This window comes from Pteronotus mesoamericanus, unplaced genomic scaffold, assembly GCF_021234165.1.
Source record: "Pteronotus mesoamericanus isolate MK-2021 breed Mesoamerican mustached bat unplaced genomic scaffold, CSHL_Meso_final contig_98, whole genome shotgun sequence".
NCBI classification, from domain to species: Eukaryota; Metazoa; Chordata; class Mammalia; order Chiroptera; family Mormoopidae; genus Pteronotus; species Pteronotus mesoamericanus.
Window position 1 is genome coordinate 1227678 of NW_026555295.1, and position 15548 is coordinate 1243225.

A 15548-nucleotide genomic window follows, 5' to 3' on the forward strand; every position below is an offset into this window, starting at 1 on the left:
GGTTGGACCCTGTCTGGGCCAACATTTACTTGTAAATGAGAGTTTTAATTTATCTTTTGCTGCAGGTGGTAGACTCCCGCTCCCTCAGGACTGACGCTCTCATCGGGGAGTTCCGGGTAATTGTTTATTTTCTTTGCCAGTGGTCAGCTTTCACTTATCCATGTTAGTGGAGGCTCTGTGGATAATGTGCCAGGGTTGGCACCCTGGAGATCCTGTGTCCTGGTCTGTATTGGTGAAATATAATTAACAAAACAAAACACATCAAAATAAAACAAAACAGAAGATGCCAGCCCAGAAATCCTCCCCACAAAAGTAGTAGAGAAAGAGAAAAATTTTGTTGCTGAATAATCATTACACCAGAATATGACGTGCATCACAGGCAGCCCACTAAGGGATTGTAAAGGTACTGTTTTATACAGCCCAGCAGGTAGAGCCCATTCCATACATGGTCTCAAGATAAATAGTACCTACTCCTCACGTGGGTGGGTTTGGTGGCACCCTCCCTCCCACATCTTAACTTGACCTGGTAATCGGGGGGTGACCATCTGAGTCAGTTGATTGACTTTTATCCAGAGGGAAAAACAGAAATAAAAGCTCACATTTTTATGAACGGAGGCAGTTTTGTAGCTTGGAGTAAGGCATGCCCTGAAGTTGGGCCCCTCCCCTCCCACCGAGAGGGGGACAGCCTTGAGAAAGATGCTTCGGGGTCACACTACTCTATGATTTTTTAAAAAGAAAATTATAAAATACAGGAAAGAATAAAAACAAAATAAAAACCACCCAAATCTGCCACCCAGACAGAGCACAGTTACAGTTTTGTTGCATTTCCTTTCCTCTTTCTTTTCTGGGCACAGATGTACTTTACCAAACTTTGATGAAAATGTATTCCATTTTCTGTCTTTGGAATATCGAATGGTGAACTCTCCCTATGTCTCGAAACGTCCTTCAAAACATGATTTTTAATAGGGTGATGTAACGCGCTACACCTCCTGTAACTCTCCAGGGCCCAGAGTTTACTGGGTGTTTTCTCTGTTTAATTTCAGATGGATGTGGGCACCGTCTACAGAGAGCCCCGTGAGTCACGTTCTCCTCTTCTAGGCCATGCTCTTGCACTTACGGTCTGGAGGATGCTGGGGGACCCCTGTTTGGGACATTTGCCCTCCTCCCAGCGGGTTTTAGAACGCAGAGGTGGAGTTCCCAGTCAGGGATGCTAAATCTGGAAGGCCCCAAGGAAAGGTGGCTGGAGGCTGGGTCACCCCAGGCAGGGATGGGTCAGGCCATTTGAATGACAAGTCTAGGGTTTCTCCCCACCCTGGTTTCTGCTCTGCTCTGGGCACTTCCTGAGGGAGAGAGGTAAGTGGCCGTGGGCCTGGCTTTGGCAGCCTCTTATAGGGGTTTCTGTTAACCTTTCTGATTCAAACTTATGTGCACACTCCGAGGATCTTTTGTTCTAGAATTTGAGCCCTGCCCCCTTGTCCCAGTGGACAGTTTCTTCATCTCACCCAAGTGTAGTCCGCCCGAGGCTCCTGGAGGTGGTTGCAGACACGGGTCCTTCCAATGCTGTGATCACCAGTGGATGTTGTCTCGCTCAGGGCATGCCTATCTCAGGAAGTGGTTGCTACTCTCAGACCCTGATGATTTCTCTGCGGGGGCCAGGGGCTACCTGAAAGCAAGCCTTTGTGTGCTGGGGCCTGGAGACGAAGCACCCGTGAGTACCTTCCCCTGGGTCCGCCTCCCAGCACCTCCTCTGGTCAGGGAGGGTGGAACCACAAACAAACAGAAAGCCTTGTTTATCTGATTTAAAAGAATACACAGTAATTTTGATAAATGTGTACTATGCAGAAAAGTATAAATAAAAAATGAGTCACTCATGATTCTACTACTCAGAGAGAGCTGTTATTAGTATCTATTTGCATATCCTCCCAGAAGTATATACATATATATTTTTCTTTTCTTAATAATTTTTTGAGGTCTAATAGACATATAACATGTTGGTTTTAGATCTATAATGTACTGATCTGATATTTGTATATACTGTGAAATGATCACCACAATAACTCTAGGTCACATCTGTTACCTCACATAGTTAAAAAAACTTTTTTCTTGTGATGAGAATTTTTAAGATCTAGCCTCTTGGCAACTTTCAAATGTGCAGTACGCTATCATTAACTATAGTCACCACGCTGGATCTTACATCCCCATGACTTGCAATTGGAAGTTTGTACCTTTTGACCATCTTTCCATTCCCCCCACTCTCCCACTCCATCTCTGGTAACCACTGATCTGTTGTGCATTTTTCTTTTTTCTTTTTTGCAACTGTGAGATCATTTCAGGAAGAAAAATTGTGAGTTGGAGATGGCAGAATGAGAAAAGGGGTTTAGGGTTGGGGTGGGTAACAGCATCTTTGTACAGTAAGTTTGGAGAGAGGGTAAAAGGTTTGAAATAGTTGTTGTGGCAGAGGAATGAGGGGTTCATTAGATGCAAACGGAAGGATTTCTGAACGGACACAAGAGTGCCCACTGTGGGTTGGAGGCTTGCGGTCTAATACCTCAGAACACTCACCCTAGAAGCAGAGCAGAGGTAGGTGGGTGGGGGAGGTGTCAGGTGTGGCTTAAGGCGGGAGTGGTGGGCGACCTGGGCTGAGGTGGCCAGGGCACCTGGACATGGCTGATGGCTCCGGACAGGCAGGAGGCAGGAGGACAGGGCCTTAGAGCTGATGAAGAGGCTGAAGAATAGGGAATGCACATTCATCGAGAGCCTGCTGTGTGCTGGGCTCTGTGCTTGGTGTCTTGTTCTGTGTGAGCGGGGGTTCAGGGAGGTGGAGAGGTTGTAAACTGTCTTCTGAGAAGCATTTCAGTGGTCAAGGCTTTGCCAGAGGAATGGTTTTGTGTGGTTGGAAGTTGGAGACATGGCCATGCCTCTAGCAGTTGAAGGGGACAGGAGACTAAGGTGCTGTTGGTAGAGGACAAGGAGCTGTGTTGGTGAATGACTTGTCCACAGGGATGTTGATTCTATTTGTAAAAAAATAATTATTTATTGATTTTGGAGAGAGAGAGAGAATGAGAGAGAGAGAGAGAGATTTGTTGTCCCACTTATTCAGTGGTTGCTTCTTGGATGTGCCCTGACCGGAGACTGAATTTGCAACCTTGGTGTATCAGGATGACACATTAACCAACTGAGCTACGTGGCCAGGGCTGGATATTGATTATCTTATAGAAGAATTGGAAATCAGGTAGGCAAATGGCGAGGCAGGCACTGAAGTCATTAAGGCAAGGTGAGCACATGACCTTGGCTTGGTTGATGACCGCAGTGAGAACGGCGGAGAGAGAGCTGTATATGTGGGTGGTGTGGACCCCCAGAAAGGGGAGAGGGTGGGGAAGGGTTGGCCAGGAGGAGTGGGAGAGTCAGGAGGGGAAAGCAGCTCTCCAGTGGGGAGGGTGGTGAGAGGTGGAGTTCCCCAGGGGAAGCCATGTGTGACCCTGAAAGCAGAGGGCAAGCCCCATGAGGATATCAAGGCTGAGGAGCTGGCTGATGACAAGAGAGCTCAAGAATCGACAGTGGAAAGGCCAGGTCAGGGAGAACCGAGGGTGCTGTGCAGGGGCCAGTGGAGCTCAGGGGGACAAGCCCCACCCTAGGACACCTGTCGCTGCTCTCTCATCCCACACACTCCAGCCCTGACGCTCTGTATCCCATCTCTCTGCCATTGTACATCTTACTCCTTCTGTGTGGCATCTCTGAGTCTATTATCCTTTTGTAAAAGTATCCTCTCCCTCTTCCTATTCATTGGAACCTTCTTTTCCCCCGATGAAGACACTTCTCTTAAAGTCAGCTCGGGGGGAAGCCCCTATTTTCTGCTCCAGCTCCCCTCAGGTCTCTGGGATTGGAGGGGCAGCCATCTCTGCCGCTGCCTGGCCACAGCAGCCCTTCCGACTTCAGCGCTGCCTCTTCCTTCAGAGATGCTTCACGGGTTATTTCCCCTTCTTTTGGTCCTCTGGGCTGTTCCCTACCCCCGGCAGAGTTGGCCCCGGGGGCCCTTGTGTGTGGGTTTCCATCTTTGCCATGAGGTGTGACATGTCCTCACTGATGAGCCAGCAACATCTGGCCTTACTTCTTTTAAGATCCAGAGCTTGGAAGTCCCTCTCGCCACCAGTCTCTCTCTGCCTCTTTCCCTCCCTCACCCGCTGACTGACAGTTCTTCCTCACTGAGGTTGCAGCCTCCTGACCCCTCTGTGTCCCCGTCCACCAGCTCCCTCTGCCACACTCTCCCCTCCTGCAGCCGGGACCCCGGGATCCCGAGTCTCACTGCATGCTTCCTCGCCCCTAGGTCTCCTGCATACCTCGTGCCCCCCACCATCCCTACCACACACTGTCCACTCCACCTGTTGGTCAGTTTTGGTGGCAGAAGTCACCCCAAGGTGCTGGTTGACATGGGTGCTGCCAACATCTTCCTTTACTTGGGTGCAGTTTATGCCTCATCTCATTCCGCACAGTGGCTGTTTCTAAACTTTCCTCTCTCTCCTGAGCTCCAGCCTCAGCCTCCCTTAGAGAGCCAGCGCTGCGCCGTGGTGAATGACAGGGCTCCTGAACCTCCCTTCGCCCCCTGCTCATGCCCGCCTTCGCCGTCTTCTCGCACCCCCCACGCTCCCCTCCTGCTTTGCCATGTGCTCATGTCCCGTGCCATCTTGTTCCATCTTTTTTCCCCGGTCTCTTTTCTTGTTATTATTACCTCCTCTGCCCAGATGATGAAACAGAGTCTTGGGGTGAGGAAGCTGCCTGGGATTACATGCTAGTCAGCATCAGGGTGAGACTTGCCTTTCTTCAAAATGCACCATTTCGGTGGTGCTGGTTGAGGAAGGGAAAACGTTGTGCTATGGAGCGCTTTAAGGAATCACGCTTGGTTTGTGTTGTAGCCGGAAAGAAAGGACCCCTCCGAAGACAAGGAGGACATCGAAATCAACCTGCTCCGGCCGATCGGCGTTGCTCTTCGAGGAGCGCACTTCTGCCTGAGGGTCTTCAGGGCTGAGGACTTACCGCAGAGTGAGTTGGGTGACTTTCCTGGGTCTAAAGCCCTGGGTGGGATAGGGGACCCTGGGCTGCGCCGCATCAGCCCCCTGGAGGGAAGGAGATGGAGGGGCTGACCCTCTGCTCCCCCTTTGCCTCCCATTGGCCTGGCTTCCTCACTCCCAGAGCCTGCTAGGTCAGGGCCCAGCCCAGCTCTCCCTCTACTCTGTTCTCTGGGGAAGCCTCAACCCCACTCTAGGTTGCCCAAGAGCTTTACTGTTCTTATCAGAAAAGCAATCAGAATTAATGAAAAGTAATATAAATGCTGGTGAGTCACAGAGATGCAAGAATCTTGAGGCCAGTAGCTGCCCCTGGGCTCCATTTCAGCATCCCTTAGGCCTGTTCTGGCTGTGTAGCCTCATGGACCCATTCTCTTGGTTCTTACCGGGGCGTTAGCACCATATGGACTCGGTTCTGTGCTCAGGGCTGGATGCCATTTCCTCCTTGGGGAAGCCCAGCCTGCACATCGGCAGACCCTGGACTGGGGGAGCAGTCACTGAAATGTTCTTGGGAGGGCCCAGCGCCTCTACAGAAGAAGAATGGGTGTCCAGTTTGCCTCAGACTGTCCCGGTTTTAGCACTGGAAGTCCCGTGTTCTGGGGAGCCGTTCCGTGCCCGGGCAACCTGGAACAGCAGTTCGCCCTAGTGTGGCCATGTCCTCGTCCCCCAGGGAGCCAGTGTGCCCGCTGGCTGGTTTCTCACGGTCAGCGGTTAGCCCCGGATCGGTCCCCGCCGGCGTGCTCGGTAAATGCTGGGGGAGTTACAGCAGGTCCTTGAATAATGCTGTTTTTTTTCAACAACCTTTGTTGTAATGTTGGTGAGATCCCATACGAACGGAACTCTGGTTTACCTCATTTAGTCTGTGGTAAAATTGGTTTTGTTATACGTAGGTTTGCTTAAGTCACAGAACCTGTTGATGACATTAAGGGAGGACTTACTGTATATTGAATATTCTAGACTGTGGGTGTCAACCCAGGCGGCACGTTAAAATCCCGGGGGAAGATTGAAGGTGCAGGTGCCTGGGCCCCACCTCCAGGGTTCCAGATTGACTTGGTTGGGGGTGGGGCTTGAACGCTGGTAGTTTTCAAAGGCTCCTGAGGTTGTTCTGTGGGCTGTGAGCCACCGCTGTGGAGTGTGCATTGGTGGCCTAAGCCAGCTGCTGTTCATAGCAGAGTGAGAACATTTGCTACTTGGGTCCCTGTTTACAAATTTTGCATAAAACTAATTAGTTGAGGGTTTCTGCTTTGACTAATGACATCAGTAATGAAACGGTTTCCTTCTGTACAGGCTTACTTGAACCAAAGTCATGGGGGAAGCCTTTTAAATAAGGAATGGTTATTAAATTTTCATTAAAATACTTACTTAAAAACATTCTGCAGTTATTGGCTAAAACTATGCAGAGTGAAGCTGGTGAGATTCAAAAGGGCCTGGGGAAATGGAAATGTTTGCTTTGCTCAAGGTGAAGGCAGTCTATGTTTAATTGTCTGCAGTGTTGTCTAAATATAAATAAAACAAAATAGGTGGATAAATAGAACCTAAATATTTGTTAATTCTTGTTATCTGTGGTAGTCATGTAGACATTAGCCATAATATGATCTTTAACTGTCCTCCTCAACTCATATACGTATGTACATTATAGATAACACATCCATATGCACACATTCACACATGCACATTTACCTATCTGTCTGTCTGTCTTATCTATCTACCTATCTATCTATTTATAAATATGGCTAATTTAGTAAAATACTAGTTTGGAGCAACATAGATTAAAAATTCATTAAAAAAACAGAATTGACTTGATGGTTGGATATAAAGAAAGATATCAAATAGATACCAATAATGGGATAATATAACAACTTCCAGTCCTTTTCTGGATGTTTACTGTCCTTACATATTTTTTAAAATTGATTTTTAGAGACAGGGGAAGGGAGGGAGAAAGAAAGGGAGAGGAGCATTGATATGAAAGAGAAACATTGATTCGTTGCCTCTCGCATGCCCCCAACCAGGGACCAGGCCTAGGCCTGCAACCCAGGCACATGCCCTGACTGGGAACCGAGCCGGCAACCTTTCGGTTTGCGGGACGATGCCCAGCCAACCGAGCTGCACTGATCAGGGCTTTACTGCCCTTATTGACGTAGATTTATAATCAATCAGTTGGTGGGCCTATCCTGAAAGACCGGGAGCAGGGGGACTGTGAACAAGCTCGGGCGGGGGGCTGGGTGGGGAAGCGGTGTGGTGCCTTCAGGAGCTGCGGCCTTGAGACGGTCCTTCCTCGTGCGAGGCCCTGGGCTGATCAGGTGCCACTGCATCTGTCTCTTTCCTGAGGTCACCTGGAGACTGGCAGGCGGGAAGTCAGGGTTTTGGAGGTGGGACAGCAGGTGGACAGTGACCAACGTATTCTTCTCTCCAGTGGATGATGCCGTGATGGACAACGTGAAGCAGCTCTTTGGCTTTGACAGTAACAAGAAGAACTTGGTGGATCCCTTCGTGGAGGTCAGCTTTGCAGGGAAAATGGTAAGGAGCAAAGAAGCGGGAGGATTCTCAGGGAAGCGCAGAGGGTAGGTCAGGCGAGGTGCAGGCGTGCTGTCCGTGGCGCCTCCGCCAGAGGCGTGTGCGCGCAGATGAGGCCGACTGTGGGACTTGAGGTGGGACGCTCACTCAGGCCTAGCTCCCTGGGTGGCAGTGCATGTGCATGTGGATGGGTCTGCTTGGGGTGTCTGAGACTGACGCCTGTTTGCGGATGGACGTGGAGAAGACAGATGGACAGTGGATAGAGACAGGAATATTTGGGGGGAAATTAAGCAATTGCATGGAAACTAGATGTAAAGGTGTAAAGACAGGGAAACTTGAAAAAATATGTAATAAAAATATAATGATTATTTAAAAAAAAATTGTGGTGGGAGTGGGGCCGAGAAATACCACTTTGGCAGGGGCCTTTGGGATCACTCATGCATTCCTGTCTTCGTTGTAGTCCACTGTCCTGCCCAGAGGCAGGGTTGTGCTCCAGTCCCTGTTGATTTCTGCTTGGGCCCCTCCACCCCATCTCTTATAGGATGGAGTCCCCCAGCATTTGTCTGCCCACCCTATAGGCTGTTCCTGGCAGCCGCAGCCACTCCCAGCCTTCAGCCGTCGCCTCTCCATAGGAGGACTCTCACAGCTCTGTTTAACTCTGACCCTCCCTTCAACTGCACAGCGCCCATACCTCTTTTTGTACATCTCTATCTGCTGCCCTTTTAAAAGTCATTTTCTGCCCCAGCCTGTCCACTTCCAGAAGCCTCCATTCTCACCAGGTATCACCATCAAAGGCAGAACATGTGGACCTGCGTCGATTCTTTCTTCCTTTAAAACCTCCCTACATCAAACGTGCCACCCCAGCCCTTGACTTGAAACATGTCTCGAGGCCCGTCCCTTCTCTCTGCCCTCATAGCCACTGTCTTCTCTTTTTAGGACCACACAGCAGCCTGGGGTCCCTACTCTTGTTCAGCCTCTCCCCATAGGAAGTCACCAGAATAATCCATCTAAAACATAGCCCTGTGTCTGCACTGAAGTTCAAAAAGCATAAGCTGGCTGGCCAGGTCCTGCCGAGTCAAACTTTCTCTCTCTGTGGTCAATATTAGCCCACACAGTCCTTGTGGGAGTGAGAAAACAGTGCCCCTATTGGGCAGGAACAGCACTACAGCACGACTTGGAGCACTGAGTTGGGACAAGAGCTCTTGTGTGGGTATTATTTCTTAAAAATAAATTGTGTCTTTCAGAGTGAGAGGCAAGCAAACATTTATTCAAGGTCAATAAGAATAGCTATTTGGGAAGCTTCGATTCAGAAAGAAGCCCAAATAACGTTCTAATCAGGAGACAAAGGCATGGAATATTTTTGTGAAAGGGAAGGGAGTAATTCCATCAATAGAAGGGAGGCATTTCTATTGGTGCAGATACATAACATAGGATGTTGGCTCTAAAGAGTGTTTCAAATTTTCAGTTCTATAATCATCAGTCTAGTAATCATAATAACTGCTTTCTTGTTATATTTGTAAATAGTATGTTGGGGCACAAGGTTGCTTAGGCCCCATCCAATGGCTAGTTTGCCCTGTTTTAACATTTCAAGGTTGGAAGTATTATAAGACATGCAAAGCAGTTGTCATGACAGCTCTGGCTCCCTTCTAAAGTGGCTCCATTTATATTATTGCCACGGTACAAACCGTGCAGCTCACACGGTGGCCATGTGTCCCCTCTCATCTGCCCTGTCTCTCACTTCTCTTTGTTGTCACACCTCTCACCGTTGCCCAGGCCTGTGCACCCCGGTACCATTCCTGACCTTTTACCCCCAAATGTGTCGCATCTTTCAATGTCCTGGTTCTCAAGCCCCTACAGACCTGATGGGCTGGTGCAGACCCCAGGGCACCATATGCATGGCTCTCTTTTAGCCCGTTTTCTGTTTTATTGCCATATTTGTTAGCATCTGTTTCTCTGACTTGTGGGGAAATAAGAAGCCACTCTTCTTTACTCCATAAACTCAGAGGAGAGACTGTGGCAGAAAGGCCTGGAAATGTGGAGAAGTGACATGTCAGGAAGGGGCAGGCTCTGGCCCTGCTTGGCTCCTGGACCGCCTGCGGAGGGGCCTCTGAGCTTTGTGCCAACTCTAGGGAGTTGGCAGGGCGAGGTCAGCACCCTCCCAGGTCCTGCCAACCTTTTGAAGAGTTTCACCAGGGCTGGGTGGGTTGAGTTGGATGACTTGGGGGTTAATAGGAAAATTGGAGCGGGGTAGAGGAGAGGGCTGAGAAGTGAGCAGGGTGGGCGGAGGGCGGGGCCCCTTGGCTGCCTCCCCCTTTGTGTCAGCGGCAGCCAGCTGGTTTAGGACAACTGGAGAAGAGTTAAAAAAAGTTAAGAATAAACACTAAAAGGCAAATGTGGTGATAGAGGTGGTGTGGGTTTCCATTCACAGCAATTTTCCTTCACTTTATCTCAGAATCATTTTGGAAAGAAATGGTCTTCCTGTCAATCCCAGTACCAAAGGGACCCCTGAAGTCTGGGGGTGGAGCCTGCGGGGGTTGGGGGCTCATCACTGAGGTCCAGGTGGGGTTCCAGAAGGCCTTGGAAAGGCCTTGGGTATGTACATTCCCTCCACCTTCTATCTGATGTTCAGTCTGCCTGCTTTAAGATTTTTGATGTATAATATATATTTATCAAAGAATTTTGAAAGATACAGAAAAATATAAATAAAATTACCCATAAGGCACCATACAAAGTTCATGTTTGGTGGATATCTTTCTAGTTTTTTTTCCTTATGTATAAATAATAGACTTTCCCCCAACTCCTTAATGTTTTAAAACATAAAGAATAGGTAAAAGAATGGTTCAGTGAACATTCACGCACTGGTATGGGCTCCACTTTGGTGAAACAATGAACATTTTGTGGCATTTACTTTCTCTGTCTACAGAGATAACTCCCTTTCCCCAGCCCACTAAATCATTTGAAACCTAGTTGCTGACTTCACCTTTAAAGTCTTCAGCGTGCATCTTCTGAGAAAAAGAAAATTCTTTATAATTCCAACAACATTATCACACCTAGGAAATTAACAATTATTTCCTGATGTTGTTAGATGGTGCATACAAATTTTCTCTGATTTTCCCCGAAATGGAATTTGTGCTTTGCATTTGGTTGTCGTGCCTCTTCGTCTCTTCTGTAAACATCTTTCACGTGTCCCCGCCCTGTTTTTCTTACCCCATGACATTGAAATGTTGAGGAGCCCAGGCCATTTGTCTGTGTTCCGAATCTGTCTGTTCCTTCTGGTGTTGCTTAACTTGTTTCTCTGGCCCTTGTATTTCCTGGAAACTAGAAGTTAGGTCTCAAGGCCAGATTAGATTCAGATTAAATACTTTGGCAAAAACGTGCCATAGGTGATGTTCCATACAACATATTGCATCACACCAGGAAGTGATAATGTCAGCTCGTCCCATTATCAGTGATGATTGATTACTTGGTTAAGGTGGTGTTTCCAGATCGCTCCCCTGCCAAAGCACATGCTCCTCTCTGTATTCTGCACGTAATCTGTGGGTGATATATTGGCGCTGTGTGGATCTCCTGTTTTCTGCAACGTCTTACCTAATACTCTGTGCAGCCTCGACCTCCTTGCTGAGCAAGTCATGTACTTGGGATTGCGAAGTGCTGATTTTCCCATTATCATCTCTTCCCTTTATCAGCTGGCATTTTTTTTCTGTAAAGAAGGGGTTTCTTCCCCCGGTGTCCTTTTAAGTATTCATAGGGGACCTCGATATTTATTAATTCTGTGTGTTGAAATCAGTCATGATTGCAGGGATGTATGACCTGTCCTGAGGTTGGCCATTGGGAACCCCTTCAAGCTGGCTTCTCCGTCCCCAGTCTAACACAGGGTCTCAGTGCAAACGTATGTGGGGGAGGTAACTCAGGTCGTAAACTCATCCACAGTGAGGTGGGAATGTTCACTGTGGGTCCTTCCCCGGTGCAGTTTGGCTTTGGGCTTAGGGTCAGGGCCTGATGCTCTCTTCCTGGCTTCAGGAGGGACTGACAAGAAGGCAGGGAGGAAGCAGCCAGGCTCACTGGACAGTCTTTCAGGACACCTTATCTAAGGACGGGGACCAATTTTTCCATTGAGATAGATGGCAAAGTCATGACCTGAGATGGTTTTATTCCACATTCCCAGGGGTGGTAGGATGTTTTGGTGATGGTTACAACCAAAACCAATTTGTCTTTAAATTCATTGGCTTTCCTTGAGCTAAGTCTCAGAGCTCTGGGGCTCCCGGCTGCTCCTGAGTCCTCGTCAGTACCTTCATTCATCTCCCAGGGTCTTCTGTTCGGGGATGCCCGGGACTGGCCTGGGGTTGTTTTCTAGGAAGGCGCCAAGGTCTGAGGGTGTTGATGGAGGCAGGGAGCCTGGCGGAAGTAGGGGGCTGTGTATACAGGGCTGACTGCTGGCTGGACTGGTGCGAGAAGCTGTGCCCTCCGTTTTCCCTCTGGAAGGAAGGGTCTTGTCACGAGGGAGGCAATTGAGACCTTCCCTCTTTAAAGCTTTAGCCTGCTGGTCCCCAGGCCTCTGGGTCCCCCTCCCTGCTCTCTCTCTCCCTCAGTCATCTTGTCGTGACTGAGACTCTGCTACACTCTCTCTGCTGCCCTTACTGCCTCCCCCCACCCCTTTCTCTCTCTCTCAGTGTGCTTGTGTGTCACCTTTTTCCATTACATCCCAATCTGAAGAGCCCTGGGGTTTTGTCCTCTGTGTGTCCACCTACCTCAGCCTGACACTCTTTGCATTTCCTCTTATGGACACTTGGTGGCACTATTATCTAAGGTGTGAACCATACCTGATTTCACGGAGCTACTAGAGGACTATAGATAGGATGGGGGGGAGGGTGGGGGGGGGAGAGAGAGAGAGAGAGAGAGAGAGAGAGAGAGAGATGGGGGACTGGGCAGAGAGGGGAGAGGGTGCCAGAGAGAGAGACTGAGAGAGAGTTGTGTGTGTGTGCATGTGTATGTGTAGATACTTGGAAGACAAAGTGAGAAACTTCCAAATAACTTTTTTTTTTTTACCTGAATGCAAGAATAAAATCTATTAATTGCAAAAAAATATTGAAAATAATCAGAGAAAGCCAAGGAAAACAAAAGAAAATTACCATATTTCTGTACTCCACATTACCCTGGAGACAACTACTGTTGACATTTGTATATGTTTCCTACTACTATGGACCTCTGTAGTTCTCACTTCCGCTATTGGCTTCACCCCCACCCCATTCCTGGAAAAAAAAAAATCAGATTCAGGTTTCAGTTGATTTTAATTATTTGCAGATTCTGTATTTGCGAATTTGCCTACTTGCTAAAATTATTTGTAACTCCAGAATCAACACTCATAGTGCTTTTGTGATCATTTGTGTACATGTGCAGGGCGGCCAAAAAATTCCAGTTGGCCCACTTGCACGTTGCCCGCTGAGTTGGAACAATGTGACGATCTGCCTTCCTGTTTCAGCTCTCGTCTTGTAAAGGAGTCCTTTTCTTGGTCTACTTAGTGTCTTGTTTTTTGCATTTTACTGGTGATTTCACTGTGTTAAAGAGCCCCCGCTGCAGTGCTGCAATGCTTTCCAGTGTCCAAAGTGCGAAGAGGCTCTGATGCGCCTTGTGGAGAAAATCTATGTTAGATAAGCTTCCTTTGGGCATGAGGTAGTGCTGCTGGCCATGGATTCAATGTTAATGAATCAATAATGTATATTAAATAAGATGTCTTTAAACAGGAACACATATAACATGAAGTTATATATTGACAAAAATGTGAGAGAGGCTGGCAGATGACAAGAATGTAAGATAACATTTAACCTATTTTTGGATAATTTTTTTTTGTTGTTGCAGTCTTCCTCCTTTATGAACAATGTTGTGACAAATCAGTGTACAGGAGTCTTTGTCCACACTCCGCTTTTCTGTAGGGAAGTTCCTGGAATCGGGTCAAAGGCATGCTCATTTTTAAGTATTTGATAAAGGTGGCCAAATATGCCTTCAGAAAGTTTGTATTGATTACACTCTATTGGCAAGTGAAGGAGGTTTTTTTTTTTTTTTTTTTTTTTTTAAGATTTGGAGAAGATAAGGAGAAGTAGCTTGGTGCTGCCTTGGCTGAGTGTATGGGGAGTGCAGCAGATGTGGGAAGGATGTTGGGGACTTTAGGACCAGAGGCCGTGTTGGCAGGGGTGTGGCCATGGGACCAGCTATTCAGGTTCCCTGACCCACATCCCAGTGGCTTTCTCAGGGGCAGCCCCTGAGGGAAGCCAGGTTGAAGAGCTTCCCTTGCTGTGGAGGAGGCCTGCGACTTCCTGCATTGCTCCGGCTCCGGGGTGTGGGGCCAGCCTGTGCCTTCTTGCTCCAGGGAGCTGAGGCTCGATGTTGGCAGGGCGTCGCAGCTGTGTCTGGTTAAAGAGTCCTTTTTTGTTCTAAAATTTTGTTCATCTAATTTTTGAATTAGGTAATATATTTATTATATATGTATGTACACCCATCTGTTTATATCTCTATCATCTATCCATCTATATCTGTATGTATCTATCTACCTACCATCTATCTTTATTGCCTCTCTCTATCATCTATCTCTTTCTATCTACATCTGTATGTATGTATGTATCTACCTACCATCTATTTCTCTATCATCTATCATCTATCTCCATCATCCATCATGGAAACTCTTCCTATTACTTTGTACTCCTCCAACAGTTTGTCATTTCATTTCCTCCCTTGCAAATGAAACCACTGCAGTGAGTTCCCTTTGCATCATTCTGGTTTCATTATGCATATGCAAGCAACTCTGACTAATTCTTAGATTTTACCCTTTTAACACAAATGTTTGCACAGTAAACTTATTGTTCTGTCCCTTGCTTTTCAATTTCCCCCCAGTTTTATTGAGGTATAATTGACATACAGAACTGTATAAATTTGAGGCATGCAGCATAATGATGTAAATTATGAAATGATTGTCATAATCAGTTTAATTAACATCCATCCTCTCATATAGATACTCCCCTCCCTGCCACAAAAGAACACAATGTTTTTTCCTTCTGATCATAACTCTTGGGATCTACTCTCTTACCAACTTCCCAATGTACCTATAGCCGTATGAACTACCGTCTACACGGAGTATGTGGCATCCCCATTACTTAGCTTTTCAATGAATGAAATAAGTTGGAGGTTGTTTCATGTCATAGGGTAGCCCTCATTCTTTTTGGAGCCGCATAGTATTCCACTGGGTGGCTGAATTGACGTTTATTTAACCCACCCCCTGTCGGTAAACACGGGGTTATTTCAAATTCTCGCCAGTACAAGCCGTGCTGCAGTGAATAACCTCATACGTATGCCATTCTGCACATGTGCAGGTATTTCTGTAAGACACATGTCTAGAAGTAGAACTGGTAGGTCAAAGGTTATTTGCATTTGGTATTTTGGTAGAGGCCAGGTGACCTCTGTAGGGACCAAGTTTCCCTAAAGCCTTACCAATAGAGGACTTCTGGGCTTTAGATAATTTCGCAAATCTGATGGATGAGAAATGGTATTTTATTAGTTTTATTTGTGTTGCTTTCATCACAAGGGAGGTTGAGCCTCTTTTTATGTACTTTACAACCCTTTGGAAGCCCGTTCCTGAGAGCTGCTTCCCACTCTGCCCGTTGTTTAGTTGGATTGTGAGACTCTTCTTTCCTTTTGATCAGACAAGGGCCACACGCTGGCACCCGTGCCTGCCCCAGCCTTCGCCTGGGCTCCTCTCACAGGGAGGAGGAGAGGGTGGAGACTGGGGCCGGCACTGGGTGGACCAAGGATAGAGACAGTCTTGCCAGCACCATCGTCTTGTCTCATGGAGGCACTGAAACCACTGATCTGGACCAGCTGCTCGTTAAATGAGAAGATGCATGCAAAATGCTTCACACAATGCAGGGCCCATGGTAAGTGCTCTGAAAAAGCATTTACTATGTAGGAGGTGCAAACCTACCAGGG

General features: G+C 47.6%; 1 protein-coding gene across 18 annotated transcripts in view; it reads left to right on the top strand.

Annotated features, from left to right (window-relative positions):
- Positions 1 to 15548, top strand: part of DYSF (dysferlin) — a 203963-nt gene that overhangs the window by 59974 nt on the left and 128441 nt on the right. For all 18 annotated transcript variants that reach the window (XM_054586835.1, XM_054586841.1, XM_054586839.1 and 15 more), the window contains 5 exons: positions 66 to 116; positions 1044 to 1074; positions 1593 to 1708; positions 4911 to 5037; positions 7474 to 7577. In XM_054586835.1, the coding sequence (XP_054442810.1) occupies positions 66 to 116; positions 1044 to 1074; positions 1593 to 1708; positions 4911 to 5037; positions 7474 to 7577 (429 nt within the window). The remainder of the gene's footprint in view (positions 1 to 65; positions 117 to 1043; positions 1075 to 1592; positions 1709 to 4910; positions 5038 to 7473; positions 7578 to 15548) is intronic.